The sequence below is a fragment of the Protomyctophum parallelum genome (assembly GCF_964188405.1).
Source record: "Protomyctophum parallelum genome assembly, chromosome: 20".
In the NCBI taxonomy this organism is placed as follows: Eukaryota; Metazoa; Chordata; class Actinopteri; order Myctophiformes; family Myctophidae; genus Protomyctophum; species Protomyctophum parallelum.
In genome coordinates, this window is record NC_139718.1 from 31,576,885 (window position 1) to 31,592,927 (window position 16,043).

At 38.5% G+C, this 16,043-nt stretch overlaps 2 protein-coding genes across 3 annotated transcripts; one reads left to right on the forward strand and one right to left on the reverse strand.

Annotated features, from left to right (window-relative positions):
- The first annotated feature begins 1,786 nt into the window (after nt 1–1,786).
- LOC310877899 (dr1-associated corepressor) lies at nt 1,787–5,739 on the forward strand. 2 transcript variants are annotated; one of them, XM_083791896.1, is made up of 6 exons: nt 1,787–1,927; nt 2,044–2,116; nt 2,349–2,445; nt 3,157–3,270; nt 3,776–3,875; nt 4,153–5,739. In XM_083791896.1, exons 2-6 carry the CDS (start codon nt 2,062–2,064, stop codon nt 4,183–4,185), a joined length of 399 nt encoding a protein of 132 aa, XP_083648022.1. In that variant the 5' UTR covers nt 1,787–1,927; nt 2,044–2,061; the 3' UTR covers nt 4,186–5,739. The 2 variants fall into 2 exon arrangements, with proteins under 2 accessions (XP_083648022.1, XP_083648021.1); XM_083791895.1 differs by having other exon boundaries at nt 1,789–1,923.
- Nucleotides 5,740–6,556: 817 nt separating this feature from the next.
- LOC310877373 (activator of 90 kDa heat shock protein ATPase homolog 1-like) lies at nt 6,557–14,866 on the reverse strand. Its single transcript, XM_083791201.1, has 9 exons — nt 14,599–14,866; nt 13,333–13,523; nt 12,299–12,381; nt 11,844–11,961; nt 11,343–11,431; nt 10,838–10,966; nt 8,865–8,966; nt 8,440–8,491; nt 6,557–7,691 (listed from the first exon to the last, which is right to left on the reverse strand). Exons 1-9 carry the CDS (start codon nt 14,676–14,678, stop codon nt 7,519–7,521), a joined length of 1,017 nt encoding a protein of 338 aa, XP_083647327.1. The 5' UTR covers nt 14,679–14,866; the 3' UTR covers nt 6,557–7,518.
- Between the last annotated feature and the right edge of the window lie 1,177 nt (nt 14,867–16,043).

Consider the following 16,043-nt stretch of genomic DNA (forward strand, 5'->3'; position numbering starts at 1 on the left):
ATGTGAACCTGGACATGTTGAGTACACCAACGTTTTATGTTAGAAATGTTTAGTATGGGTCCCCAGCATGTAGAAACTGCTGGATGCTAACTTGCATATGTTGAGCAATTTTCGTAATTGGCATAATATGTGACCATACCATTAACAACCTATTGAAGGCAAAATATTCAAATGCATGCTTTATGTAGCATGTGACAAAAATGGTAAAAAATCACTCATTGGGCTAAAAACGGCCCTTGCCGTCATCACAAATGTGTCAGCACAATAGGGCAAGTGGGCATGGCCGTTTTTAGCCCAATGAGTGTTTTTTTTGCAAAACTAATGCTTGGAATGGATTCAGCATTATGAAAAGCCCCTAGTTTGACATGTCACATGCTACATAAAGCATGATGAAATTTTGAATATTTTGCCTATAGGTTGTTAATGGTATGGTCACATATTATGCCAATTATGAAAATTGCCCAACATATGCAAGTTAGCATCCGGCAGTTTCTACATGCTGGGGAGTGCTGGGGAGTCGGGACCCATACTAAACATTTCTAACATAAAACGTTGGTGTACTCAACATGTCCGGGTTCACAATGGGGCTCTATGGGCATGGGCTGGCTACTAGACTAATTGGGGGTTCAGGGTCTTGCTCAGGGACACTTCGAGGGACTCTAGCTGGGAGAGCCCGGGTTCGAGATGTCAACCTTGTGGTTGGCTGGTTGCCATCCAGCCACTCTATCCCTGAGCCACCGCCGCCCCATTGTTATACATTTTACATTAATTTGTTTAGGATATGGCTAGGGTTGCCACCCGTCCCTTAAAATACAGAATCGTCCCTTATTTGAGAATTAAATGATGCGTCCCTTATTGAACCAATAAGGAACGCAGTTTGTTCCTTATTTTCCTAAATAGCCCCTACACGTCAACACTGAATTTAACAATAACGAACAAAACAAAACACAGGAAATATTAAAGTCAGCACAATTGTTCTAGTGGGAGGCACACACTACCTAAAGTAGCCTAAACCAGTGGTTCCCAAAGTGAGGTCCGGGGACCCCCAGGGGTCCTTGAGGGAGTTCCAGGGGGTCCCCAGCTAAATTATAGTTTGGAACCAAATGGACCCTTATGGGTCTGTAACTCTGAGTGTACAAATGGAAGCAAATGGACCATCAGAGTTAAATTAACATTGATTTTACAATATGAATTCGGGGTCCCAGAGATAGAAATGCCATTAAATGGGGGTCTGTATACTAATGCATGTCAAACTGGTACTTGAAATTAAATGGGTTGAGAATCACTGTGTAAAAATCTTCTCTTATGGGGGTCGCTGGCATATATTTTATAATGGGCTGCTGTTATGCTCATTTGGAAAACAAAATTCTACTTCAAAAGTTGTGGATAGCATACCATAAACATAAACAATAAGTTGAAGGGAAACTTCAACTTATTGCTTCGACTTATTGCTTCGACGTATTGCTTCAACGTATTGCTTCAACGTATTGCTTCAACTTATTGCTTCAACGTATTGCTTCAACATATTGCTTCATCTTATTGCCGGCCTTACCGCACACGCCTGCGCCGCGGCAGGCGTAAAGAGTGTCCCTTATTTCAAGATCTCAAAGGTGGCAACCCTCGATATGGCTATGTTTAATTAAGTTCCTATTTCTTCTGAATAAGATTTCTTGCAACATAGATTACGCACCTTAGAGGTGTAGGGTAGGGGTCACGGGGGCGTGACCCGCGGTGCGTGTTTGCTTCCAGTTCCAGCCATCATTCAGTTGACTTCCTGTCAAAGGTAAACAAATATGGATCCCGACTCGACGTTTCGTCAGAAAAACAATACCAAAATTGGCAACAATGTAAGGTTAAAACAACTTTTAGCCTACTTCAAACATGGTTGGAGGGAAACGAAGATACAACGTGCGTTTTGCACCAGTGAGTGAGTATACGGCATGCCTTGGTTTATGTGGCATTGGTTTGCTTACCAGAGAGTGCAACAGTGTGTGTGTGTGTGTGTGTGTGTGTGTGTGTGTGTGTGTGTGTGTGTACACACAGAAACGCATCAAAAAGATCATGCAGAAGAACACTGAAGTGGGTAGGGTTGCCCAGGCGGTTCCTGTGATGATATGTATCCTTTTACTGTTGAGCCCAATATGAACGATCGTTCATAGTTCAAAGTTTGGGAAACGTTTGGAAACTTTGGTTCATGACTTGCTAAAATCCTAGAGTTATCTAACTAAACTATGTGTAAATGTAACCATGGACCTGCAACTTGCAAGTCAAATGGCAGAGGACGGGGAGAAGGGGATATTTGTAGTTTGACTGGTGTTAAGCGTTATGTGCTAAGCAAGTGAAATCAGCCAAGGCTCTGGAGATGTTTATCAAATCCCTACTGACCAAGACCCGCATGATGATGACCCAGTCCAAGCGTAGCGCTGTTTTATCAATTGCTCTTATGTAAGTAGTACTGTACTGTTTCACTTATACCTTGCTTCTTAACTTACTGTATTTATTATCAATTGCTCTTATGTAAGTACTGTACTGTTTCACTTATACCTTGCTTCATAACTTACTGTATCATAGCTATAATAATGATGCAGATAGATAATCAATTCTCCCTGGAGAACTAATCACAAATCCCATATCTGTGTCATTATGTGACACAGATATATTATATGTGTATCTCTAGATATATTATATATCTGTGCATCTCTAGTTTATCTGGTCTTACCAGTCTTTGCACCATCAACATCATACATATACAGGGCTTGACATTAAGGCTTGTCCGGGACAAGTAATAAATCTTTCCGGACAAGTGCATCAATATTTTACTTCTAAGTGACTCTTGGTTTCACTTTTTCTGTGACGCTCTTAGCAGCCAACAATATTGTCTGGCTTTCCAAATAATCACCTTTCCAATATCAGTAATAGCCCTAGAATGTCTGTGATCATACATACATTTCATGTATTCCAAATACAGTACACAGCAATAGATTGGTCCTATCCATGCACGGTTAGCAGACTGACCATGTTGGCATTTAAACTTGTTGTAGCACTGTGCCTGTACTACTGTGTTTGTAACCATCTGGCAGAAAACGTGTTTTATGTAAAATATCGCCACTTTTACACTTCCACCCCATTATCTTCCTCATCCTCCTTCCTCCGTAGAAAGCAGTGCATAGACTCAGAGAATCTATTCCACTTCCTGGAGGAGCTGGCAGAGCACGCTTCATCTCTGACCCAAGAAGATGCTAGAACCATGAGCATGTGGTCCTTGTACAGGTAGAGATGGAATGAATTTATCTCACTGAATGTTTTTGAAAATAATTGCAATGTACATGTCTATAGTTTCAACATCTTGTATTGTGATATTGAGTCATTGCATACATACATACATACATACATACATACACCAAACCAAATACATACATGCATACATTTTGTATTTTCAGTGCACTAAACTTTTGTGCATTGTTCCGTGAAACTTAAAGTATGTCAATGTTGGCTGGGAAGTCTGAGGTAAAGAAATTCCACAGACAAGGGTGTTAGAATCTCAAGAAGCTTAAGGGTAAGTAAGTGTACCAGCTTGCCTGATTGACTCATTATTAGGAAATGTGCCCATATAATCATGTCATCATGTGTCTGTCTATCAGTACTGTATATGAGTTAAGTTGGATAAAGTAAGAGAATGGAATAAGGGTAACTGTGGGATAGGAATAGATCAGTGGTTCTAAAAAACACACTTGTTTAATTGGTTAATGCTTTACAATAATATTTTCCTCCATAGGACAAAACGGCCGGAACTTTGTGTCAAAAATCAGATAGAAGTGGGAGAAAAGGCATCTAAACCCAGCCTCAGCTCACTGGACAACGATGCAAGCTCCAGTGTATGTGATCCATTATCACTTTGATTTTAGGTGATAGTGCATGCACATACAGTACACTCTAGCCCAGGTGCTGGACAAACGGCAATACAGGAAGAAAAAATAGAGTGCGCAACACAAAGAAACTAATCTCCACTGGTTTATTATTGATTCAAATAAATGAATCAATAATAAATCAGTGTAGCTGAAAATACAACTGCAGCTGCATGGAGGCAGCTCCTATATGCAACGCACATACAGTACACAGTCATTTCCTGACGTGTCGCTTTGTCTTTTGCAGGACATGGAGTCAGAGCTCTACATCTGCTTGTGACTGTGCTTGCAAAGCCACAGAAAACGGCTACTGTAACAACTTCCGACATGATCTCATTAATTTATTCACATTCTTTATTAGTTTTGTCTTGTTTTAAGAGTCTCATTCCAGAAAGAGATGTCATTTTGGGCACAAAGGTGCCTTCTCATGACTGGAGAAACATTGAACCACTTTAACCCTAGTTGACTGGGGTCCCCCAGTGGTCTGTACTTGGTCCCCTCCCGTTTTTCCTTCACCGAAAATAGTGACGCATCGCAAACTTGTAGAATTGCTATTTTCACAGAATGTTCTCCGCCAGAATAGGGATGATTGGGTTCATAGGTTAAATTAAGTAGTTTCCAGCCCAACTTTGTCCAGCAATTGTTAACATTGCTGAGCTTGGAAACATCTATTTGTGAGATATTAAATGATGCATTGCAAATTATTCTTTCTCAAAAGTGGATAGGTGTTTTGAAATATGCAAATTCTTTGTTTTTCATAAGTGATTCTATTGCATGCCAGGGTGAGGTGAATACCGTAGTTAATGAATTGAAATTGTTCAATTATGGTAACATTTATTATAGTGAAGTACATTGTGTAACATAAAAAAGTATTGACTTTTTAAAATGTCTGTTTTCTGTATTACACAAAATAATATATAATAATAATATAATTTTTTTGTTTTGGAGTTGTATGGGGCAGTATTATTTGTTAACGCTTTTTTCTTTTGAAGACCAGAAGAGAACACTTATGATATTGAGTATTATTAGAATATAAATTTGTTCTAAGTATCCACAGATTGACATTGACGAGATGCAGCTCACATACTGGATACATGTTTGCCTTGATATTGTGTGTAGATATGCATTGACAAATCCATTCAAAAATAACACCCTGCATTCACACAGCAAATGTACAGCTGGTAAAATGTATAATATATTTCAATCTTTATTCTTTACACATTGAAATGACAGAATGCCATATTATGTCAGTTTTACTTACTAGACACCGCTTATAAGTAATATTAGTATATATTACTCATGCTGAATTCAGTACTTTCAGCATATGGCCTCAGTGGTGAATGTATAAACTGAAACAATGGCTTCATTTGTTTGACCATACTTAAAAGACCTCAAAGTAATTTACACCCTTTTGAATACTTTCTAGTCCTGTATACATGGGTCGTACCTTTTCCTGTAAAAAAGAGAAATGTTTAATAGTAGCCTTTTGTAGTGAATGCATTCATGTATATCTTTTTAAAGCACTAACTAAATGGATGTTTTTAGAAGAAACTTTGCATTTGAATTGTGCTGTAGATTGTATAAATAAAACATTGTAGAAAATAATCAGCATGTTCCTTTCAAGTGTTGATTCTAAATCACATGAATACACAAACCATGATGACACAATGTAAATATAGAAAGTATATGAAGGTAAAATACTTAGTGTTATATAGAGTTAGACCAAAAAAACAACTTGAAACCGGATATTACACATGTAAGCTCATTCTAGATAAAGCTTGTACAAGCTCTAAGATTGTACAGACTATTAACTGGTTTTGCTGTATCTTCTTTATTCTGTGGAGGTATGGGGCAGTGCTGTAGTCTGTTTTTTCAGACGGTATACCATAATTATTCCCTGCGTGTATTGACCCACGGACCCCCATCACGACTACCTGCCTAGTTATATCTCAGGCCGCCCTCTTAGGTCCTCAAGTGCTTGCCTGCTCGAGGTGCCTAAAAAGATGGTGACCAAGAAACATGGCGAGACAGCCTTCTGCTTTTACGGCCCGGAAGTTTAAACTCCCACTACAGCTCGGACAGGCTCCCTCGGTAGACATTTTTAAAGCACAGTTCAAGACTCACCTTTTCACTATTGCTTTTAATTGAGTGTTCTTATTCATGTACTCACCTATTGCTATTGTCATATTGCACTGCTTGATTTGCTGCCAGTTCTATGCCCTTTGCAATTGTTTAATTGCCTCAACGTTATTCCGTTTGTTTTACTGATATGTATATATTTTCTTTGTTTGTTCCTTGTAAAGCACTTTGCGATGCATTTGTCATGAAAGGTGCTATCAGATAAATAAAGTTTATCTGAAATATTTCACAGATTTTTAATGCTGTAGTGTATCATTCATTACAATTATGTCATTAAAGTGTGCTGTCAGGTTGAGGTTTTGTACACAATTTGAATAAAATGACTATTGGCACGATTGTATAATAGGCTACAATGCAAACTTAGATGAAAAGGTGCAGGAGCAAATAGGTTGTTTTGTGTTTTGTTTTATATTAATTGCATGGTCGAAATCAAGATTTTCTAATCGAAATATTTGATACATACAGAAGTAATGTTGTGCTCCAATGAAAACAATCAAGTGAATACAGGGTTTGGTTTATTACAGGAAACAAATCTGTACAAAGCGCAGGAATGAAATAATGAATAAATAGATGAACCCTATTCAGAAAATTTTAAATTTCTTTCTCGAATTTATAATTCAAAGCCGAATTAAGAAAACATTTTTTTAAGATGCTACGCAAGGTAACTGCATAAGAAATTGAAAATATTTACATGTTCAAACATTTATGTTCAGCCACCCTGCTGAAAATACGTTCAGATGTTTTCCTAACTCAGATGCTTAGGGCTGTCAAGTGTATGAGGAAATCAGAAAAAAATAATGTACAAAATAAACTGCTGGCAATACAGTACAGCTTAGCTAAGGTGACAGTCCACTAGTATATTTCAATTCCAGTAGTAATTTCCCCCCACTGTACAGTTTTCAATGGAACATGCATTTCATGTTTTTTTTTCCTACTACAGCTCAACTCAAAAAATTTAAATAAAAAAACATTCATTTTCAAAGCAACAAATTATATATTTGTTGCATTTTCAAAATAACAGAAAAAATGACTAACATTTAAAACTTTTATCTCATCCCTCTCGGAATCATTAAATACGTAATAATTACGTATAGCATGGGACTCAATTTCCATGAGTGGTTCCATAAAGTCGTCATTTTAATTTACTTATTTCCTATCTGTGTGTCCCAAAGGCACATGGTCCATTTACGTTCCTATAAACAACAGACATGAGCACCGAGGGAGGTAATGGAAATCTGGATCCAGAATGACTCAAATAAACATATCAGTTATCACATCAGTTATAGAATTTAAATACGTCCTTTTTTCTTTCTTTTTTACATACACACAGATAAGTGGACCGTTGCATTTGTTTTTCTGTTCCTGCCTATTTAAATGCATCTTTCTAAATTTTAAGCTTCAATTGGGAGAGATCTTGTGCCAGAGAAACAAAAACATGATTTAAAAACAAAAAGAATACTACAATACATGATCTTCAGTAGAGTCGCGCTCCGAACCCAAACGTCTGTTTGATGGCTTCGATGTAGTATCTCTGCCATCCCTGTTTCGTTCTCTCCTCCTCACTCTCGGGAACCCCTCGACATTCCACCTTCAGCTCTGTCTCATTGCCTCTGTCCGAGAAGGTCAGTGTGATTTTCGCATAATGTTCTGTAGGAGGCAGGGCAAATTAGTATCAAAAATGAAATCAAACTTTATTTATAGAGCACATTTAAAACAATGGAAATTGACCAAAGTGCTGTACAGGGTGAGACAAAAACATCAACAATTAATACCACAATAACAAAAACATCAGTAATTAATGCCACAATAACAAAAGTGCAATAAAACAAAACAAACATTAGGTGCGATTAAAAGCAGAAGAATAAAAATGTGTTTTAAGAAGTGCAGAGTATATAAATATATGAATGACATTGGTGTTTGTGTGATGTCTCATAAACTGTCCATCCTGCATGAGATTACAGGACAAACTATAAACATGACATTTTCTATATATTTCCAAATTTAAAGAGATTAAAAGAGGTATTGATAGAGGTATTGTGCAGGCATATGTTCCGACATACCAAGAGTCCTGCAGTCATTAGTCTGACACCCTAGCCAAACACTAACCCTAACCGCACACGGACGCACCGCAAGTCGTGGACACAATGCATGTGGGGAGCAACGGGTGATTTGCGCATGTCAGACTTTTGGTATGTCTGATAAACGTCTGCACCCCATTGATGTGTGGAAATGTGTCCTCTGCGTTACATGATCCATCCTGAATATTAGTGGTCAGACATTGAGCAGTGCCCAGGAACCAGCTCCAGCTCTAAGGCCAGTGCATTGGCAGAAGTATGTTTCTAACATGTATTGACAAACCAACTCCATAGTAAACATTAATTCAACTCAAACTTACCACAGGGCCAGGTGTTGTACCTCCACTTCATGACTATTTTCTGCTCATAAACCTAAATCAGAAGACAAGTGAAAACTGTAAATCATAAGAGACCGCAGAATACCACAGTACAACACAGCCAAAAGAATGCCAAGATATTAACACAAATCCAATGCAAATACACACCTCTGGGCACTAACATCTTCATAGAATAACATTTTTATGCTATCGTTATGTTTTTATACCTTTGATAGTGTACAGTAAGCTGAGGGGAGAGAGAAGGGGAGTGACACACAGCAAAGGTCATCGGGATCGAGAGTCGAACCCACAACACGGATTAGCAGCCAGCCTAGGTGCCCGGACTACTAGGCCGGCCCGGGGCTTATATTAAACTCTGGGAAACTGATGTATTGCATTCACATGTCTGTAAGGTGAGAAGCTCTCACCAGCTCTGTGAATTCACCCAGCACATTTCCATCCAGCAGACGAAACTTTCCACCCTTCTCTGCGTTGACTGTTGCTTGTGCATGAGTGAATGCCTGGATCATCTACAACATAAGGAAAATATATATCTTTTTCAGGACACAATTGAAGTTAAGCCCTATTTAACACTTTGACTTCTAAATTGCTCAAGTTAATTATAATTGTAGAACACTTTCCCTGCGATTCGCGAGTTGCCCGAGTTATGTTTTCATTGTTTAATCCACGTTTTAAATGAGTCATACGGGCAATCCACCAGACAAAATGGGATATGAGACGCGTTTTGATGACGTCATCGCAAAAAGGTCCGTCACTCCAGCGTGCAAAGGGTTATGGGAAATTGACTCCCTATTGTTTATAATGGGGAAACTGCCGGAGGAGGAAGCCGTTAAGCGCCCGGTATGTTGTTGTGATCGCCGCTATGGAATATTTTTCAACACTACAACAAGCGATTACACTGTTACAACTCAGCGGTTGGTGCAGTGGATGTTCAAAGGTAACTTTAAACTTAGGCAGTCTAGCCTAAAAGACGGCCGTAAATTGTCAGCAGTCAACCTGTTTTAATGTACCTTGAACAAAACAAGTGGATTACATGGTTTTTACAGGGCAACACAAAAAAAGAGGACAGAGGCTTTTGGTAAGGGAGGTATATCAAAATAAACAGCTTTTAAATTGTAGAAGCTCCTAGCAGGCTGCACATAAACGGAGACCTTCCTACAAAATAATCACTATGTGCACAAGAATATGTGGTACATCTGTTGTCTGGGCACCATGGCTTTGACACCTACACACCTCACTTCTATGTAGCGCTGCCACACATGTTAGGAAAAGGATTTATTTTATTTATGGCATTTAAAAGTGTATGTCACATATATATATAATGGTCCTTAATTAACGCCATCCCTTAAGGGTAAGGCCCTAAGATGTTTTATTTTGTTATTGTTTAAGGGGTGTTTTGAAAGCCTATGTTATGATTTGAGGGGATAGTTTTGATTGACGGGTCCGAGGCTGTCTGACGCACGACAAAAGAGGCGTTGGTCGCCGGCCCGCGGGAGGAACCAAACGAGAGAGACAAACCGTCCAGGAAGTCCACGAGAGACCTGGATCAGTTTGATTAATTATTTATTAAATAATAGACTCTGCTCGAACGCTATACTGTAGGTGGAAAATAGCTAAGGCCACACTGCAGCGCACTATACTGCAACACAGAAAAGACTGGGTGAGACCGTTTATATTTCTTTTACACCCCGCTAGGATCCACTGTTGTTGTTTTCATTTGGAATCATTAAGTTTGGATTATATCGCTTCTGGGGATCCCTTTTCCTTTTTGTATAACTTTTTGGAGTGACATTTCGGTTTTCCCTCTTTCTGGGACGTTGGAGCCGTTTGGATTTACGGAGCGATAAGGAACAATATAGGAGCGTGCGGGCGTGCACGAGACGCGGACTTTAATTACTCTTTTCTTACAGACCTATCTAATAAACTATTTAGCGGGCGTACATGCGTGCGTGCGTGCGTGCGCGAATCGCGGACATTCGGTTCAAACGGATTCATAACTTTCAGATCATTCATTTGATTTTGTGGGCGTTTACACCCGGTCTGTATTATTATTATTTCATTTGGTTGGATAAAGAGCCACATTACTTCATCACCACTTCGCTGTGTTCTCATGAGTTTGTTTGCTGTTTGTCTATTGTCTAGTAAGCTAATCCTGTCATTCTACTTAAATCAGTTGTGTCTAAAGGAGATCAGTCAATATCCCGTAATATAAAAAAGAGTAACAGTTAAATTTAATTATCAAACCATTACAACTTGCTTCCAGGCAATCTAGGATTTGAAGCATTACATCATCTATTGCACTCACTTTAAAAACCTTCTGAAAAAGAGGACCACCTTAATTGACATGTAAAAGAAAGGTGGAGGATGTCATGCTTCTCACCTCTTGGTTGATGAAAACCCTGAAGAGTTCGCCTGGTGAGGTCAGGAAGGTGTCCTTAATGCTGAATTTACAAGTAGGAATCTTAACACCAGTGTTGGTTGTAGGGGCTGAGCTGCCTGAGGAATTGATCTGTTAAAACAGAACAAAGCAAAGTAAATGTGTTATTATAATTAATTATAATATTGGAGCTCAGATATGAATAATCTTGGAAACCACATTAATTTATTATATAATTTATGTACGACTTGTAACTTGGTACCATTTGGATATGTCTTTATAAATGTTAAGGAACCAAAATGTGTTTCATATTACTACATATTACTATGAAAAGTAATAAAAGTAAAGAAATAGAACATAATCATTTCTGGAAATTGTCTGTGGCAGAATCAAGACCCAAAACCGAAAAATATCACACACGCATACAAAAAAGTTGTGAGCTGTCCTACTAGAAGCCTGTTACTCTTATTGGCCTAACCACAGGGGAAAAAAAGAAATCAGGACCAACCTGCATTCTATCCACCTTGGCTTTGGACTGTGAAGATTGCGACTTGGAAACTCCATTGGCGGTGGGCAGAATCATTCCCTGCGTGAACTCTGTTGGGACAATATTGTGTTGGTGTTTTGAATCGCCCTCTTATATTGGCCATTACTGTTTGTTGTTATATATGGTTTATTATTGGTTAAGGACTTTGTCGTAATTATTTTCTATTACAGACTAGTAATCCTCATTTGTATTAACAAACTTTGTTAACCACTTAACAAGTCTGTCAATTCACACTCTTTACTACTTTCACTTGTCATTTCCGGGTTGTTAGACAGTGGCTGTCTGACAATGGCAGGGACAAAATCTATCAATATATATTGATAGATTGTGTGTGTGTGTGTGTGTGTGTGTGTGTGTATGTATATATATATATATATATATATATATATATAAAAACTAAGACGTGAAACTACATTCCACTATGACTGCGTGATTGTTCCCCTTTGAGAAATACTAACTCACCTGTTTTTAGGTAGCCGACGTAGCTTCCCAGGGATTCACGTACTTTCTCAGCTCCCTTTGTCTTCATTAGTGATGTCAGCGGTGTCTCCGGCTCATCTTTGTTTAACGTAATATTAATCTGGACAAATGTCACAACATTCCACCACTATAATTAATATGAATCAACAATAATGTTACTACTTGAACTAATGTTTTGCTGCTACCTCTGATACTACTACCGTTTACTAGAAAATATAAGCATGCTAATCATGATTATGCCCCTAGTCTGAACAGCAGAGTGGGAATGGAATATAAGGCCAACCCTCACCCTTTTGGCTGTGGTTCATTTTCTAGTTTTACAGACAGATCACCTATCTTTCACCAAAGCTTAAAGAATGTAAGTGGCTTGTTAGCTAATTCTGTAAATAACTTGACAGTGCGAATACTGAATGGAATGGTTTGTTTGCAAAGCTTACATCAAGGTCTTCCATGTCATTCTCATCAGAGAGGTTTGGAACGTCAATACTTCCTTTGTATTTGATTCCTGCAGTTGATGTCCCTGGTAAAAGACACAAACAAACATACAGATTAATAATGGCCTATTTGTCCTTGTTTGTTAATATGGAAAGTAGTGTGTGTGAAAGCAGGAAATGATCACCAGTCAGTCAGTCACCTAAGTCAGGGGTTCTTAACGTTTTTGACCGGGGACCCCCAGAAATGCTTTGGCAATGTCTCGGGACCCCCGCCCCGCACCCCAATATAAATTGACTGCTACAATAACCTTAATAATAGACAATACACCATAAATAAATACTGAAACCAGATATAATCATTAGGGAAGGTGTATGCATGTACTATATGTAAACTCTTCATTTCCATTTTCCAGCCATTATTTATTTTTTTATAATTTGGGGACCCCCCAAAATAATTTGGCGACCCCCGAGGGGCCCACATGTTGAGAACCCCTGACCTAAGTCACATGCTAGTATAACTTTTTTTTTTAAATAAAGTATATTTATTGGTTTTTAAAGACACAGACATTACACAACAAGAACACAATAACAAACAAAAGAAAAGAAAAACAGCTCAGGCACATCACTATTATAAATAAAAAGATTGAATATACAAAGACATGACAAGGACAATGAACTATAATGACAAGTGACTTTTGAATTTTCATAGACTCCCAATGCTAGTATAACTTTGGCTGTGGCTCGTAGGCTTGACTTGCCCCTGCTACGGTGGCAGATATTGAGCCAGGCTGGTTATAGCAGCCCCTTGGCTGGCCTGGTAGTTCAAAGTTTAATATTGTAATAAACATGCCATTACAACCACCACTGGATGAATGGCTTTTATTTCCTAAAGTACCTCCTGTTTCCTCTATTCATTCAGCAGTAATGTAATGAAACTATATGAAGAAAATGTGCACCAGAGACAGGGTGTATTTAAGACAGATTAATTAAGCCTTTATGTTGGTGTTGTTGACTCAACAACGAAAATGACTCTGTACCTGTCCAAGTGGCTTTCAAGTTCCATTCGTAGAAGAAGATAAGCTTCCCTTTGCGGTTGTTGATGGAAGCCTCTCCTTCCACCTTGCTGACTTCGGTGACCTCGCACGTCCCTTCCTCGTTCTCCACGCTCAAACCGAGGAGCAACGCTTTTAGTTTGTCAGATGACCAGTTTGTCGCGTCACGTTCAGTCCTGTGAAGACCCATGAAATAGATGAGTCAAACTAATTCATTTGTAAAACCCTTTAACCAAAAATGTCAACAGGCGCTTCACAGAAAGCAAAGGGCACAATTAATAGTCCTGTCACAATTATTACATAATCATCTAATTGAAATTACGTTATAATCATTTTAATTTAAAATCTAATATTTTCATTTTTCAAACATTTAAAAAAATAATGGAAATAGCCGACAGACAAGCTCAAAATATGTCTCAATTATTTGACTGACAATTAATCGTCAAGTAAAAAATAAATAAACTAGGATAATCAGAAATTGTGTCCATTAGAGAATTCTTCTGGTGAAAAAATATTGTTAAATATATTAGACAGATATGTAAACAAATATAGAAGATACTATATATATATTTAAACACCCATGGTTTGATTTGATGCTTTGCCAATCTGAGAACACATCAGCAAATAAAGGAGAAACAGCGCCCTCTTTTCCTTTGAATTAGTTGATGGAGTCAACAGTCTGTCTCGAGAGATTAATGCTTTGCTAACACATATTTCATAAGTATAGGTGTCATTATTTTCATTTTGTAATAATACACGTACACTGGCACAAACCATATCCAAATAAGTTAGTCTAAGATTTAGACTCGTTCTCATATGTATTTTATCAATCGATAAAATACATATACGAGTCTAAATCTTAGGCTACAAAGAAGTCACAATGTAAGTCGTCCTATTGACTCTGTTCTCTATAGACAATGTGATAACAAGGTTTATTACACACACCAGGGCCCACACAGTGTGCAGTGGTGTGACAACGTTGACATCACAGAGGATAACTGTACTTGCTAACTGTACTTGCTAGCAACGAGCTAGCTAACTTGAGCTAGCCGTAGCCTTTTCCATCAAATAAAACTTGATGTAATGTAATTCAACGTTTCACTTCACCAGTATCCCATAATGGTGTTAGAAGACTGTAAAGATAACCAAAGCCCAACTGAAAAAAAGCTTTCGTTAAAACAGCAAGCTCAGTTTTAGCTGAACCCATCATGTCATTTTGGTCTCTTCCTGTCCTCATCCTCTCTCTCTCACCAGTGCCAGTTGTTCACATTAGTGGCATCCGCTCTCTCCTCCACAATCCAGCGAGGGTCCCCTTCTCCCCATTTAGCCATCTGTTTGGCGGCGTGTAGTCTGATATGTCTTTACTTAGATCTGAAGAAGTGAGAAGAGAGAGACGATTCTGCCGGCGAGTGGCCGTCCACTTGCGGTGCACGTTTCTAGAAACCTGATCGTCTCTCGTCGCTGGAAGCTGCTGGGTGCTCTCTAGCGGTGCCCCTCCGTTTACTCACCGAGCATAGAACTTGCTGGAAACGGAACGGAAGTGTCTGTACTGGGTTGAAATGTCCCCCTGAAATGTTCCCCTTTGATGGATTCCTTGAAGACTGGTTCCGCGTTGTGATATGTGCATTTTGGAGGAAATCCTTGTTTGGTTTTAAGAAAAAACATCAACCTTTTTCCTTGTATGAACCCTTGCAATTGTTTTTTAAAAGGTTTAATAGTTTGTATAGGAATTTTACAAATGTTTGTCTTTTGGGGAGCTGACTGATTGATTGATCGATTGATTGGAAATATTCAGCAGATTGCCGAATGGGTACAGTTCAAGGAAGGTCAAACAAAAACTGCTAAGAGGATAAAACCAGATAAAACCATAAGCACTAGACTTGTTTACATTACATTTTTAATTAATCAAATTATTAAGTTACAGTTATATTTTGAATGCAATACTTTCACTCGAAATGGAGTATAGGCCTTATGGTATTTCCACTATTACTTAACCACTTTCACCTTCGGGAAGTGATCCTGAAGAGCTGAACCAAACAAAACAATAAAGAAAAGGAAAATGTTAAGGACAGGTATATAGGCTAATCCTTCCACAATTCCCTTACAAGTTCAAATTGATCAAATACAACAATATGTATGTAACAATATGAGTATGACAGTACAATAACCAGTAAGATTCATTCATTCAAACCTTTATTTATTCTCGAAAGACATTGAGGTCACCAGTGTCGTCGAGATACACATAATACAACATTTCAAAGCAATAAACAAAAACAGAACAGAAGAGCAACATTTCCTCATCGCATGATGTAGCACGTATGTTTAAAAACAGTTGCAGACACTTGGGGGTAAGTCTGCAATCAAAGATTTAAATTGACAGTATGTTATGAGAACAGATCTTTAATTTAATCTGTAGGTCAATCCACATGGTTGGGGCACTAAAACAAAAGGTTTTTCCACAACTCTGTGTTTACATTTGGGACCTTTAGTGTGAGCCAGTCACTGGAGCGTGTCCTATATGTTACAGGATTCCAATCCAGCAGAGCGGTAAAGTTCCATCAGATGCCTGAGGGTGAGAAGCGAGGTTGAGTGCTCGCATCCGCCGGGTGACAGCAGACTGCTGGGCGAGCGCTGGCGCTTTGGAATGGGGATCAGATCAACATATGGAATGAATTCTGTACTGGCCATATTTGGAG

Coding starts and splice junctions, on each gene's coding strand:
- LOC310877899 (XM_083791895.1), top strand. CDS start 1,882: ATGGTTGGAGGGAAACGAAGATACAACGTGCGTTTTGCACCA. Junction 1,924..2,043: donor ACAACGTGCGTTTTGCACCA/GTGAGTGAGTAT, acceptor GTGTACACACAG/AAACGCATCAAAAAGATCAT. Junction 3,876..4,152: donor ACAACGATGCAAGCTCCAGT/GTATGTGATCCA, acceptor TGTCTTTTGCAG/GACATGGAGTCAGAGCTCTA.
- LOC310877373 (XM_083791201.1), bottom strand. CDS start 14,678: ATGGCTAAATGGGGAGAAGGGGACCCTCGCTGGATTGTGGAGGAGAGA. Junction 13,524..14,598: donor AATGTGAACAACTGGCACTG/GTGAGAGAGAGA, acceptor GGGTCTTCACAG/GACTGAACGTGACGCGACAA. Junction 7,692..8,439: donor GTACAACACCTGGCCCTGTG/GTAAGTTTGAGT, acceptor TGCCTCCTACAG/AACATTATGCGAAAATCACA.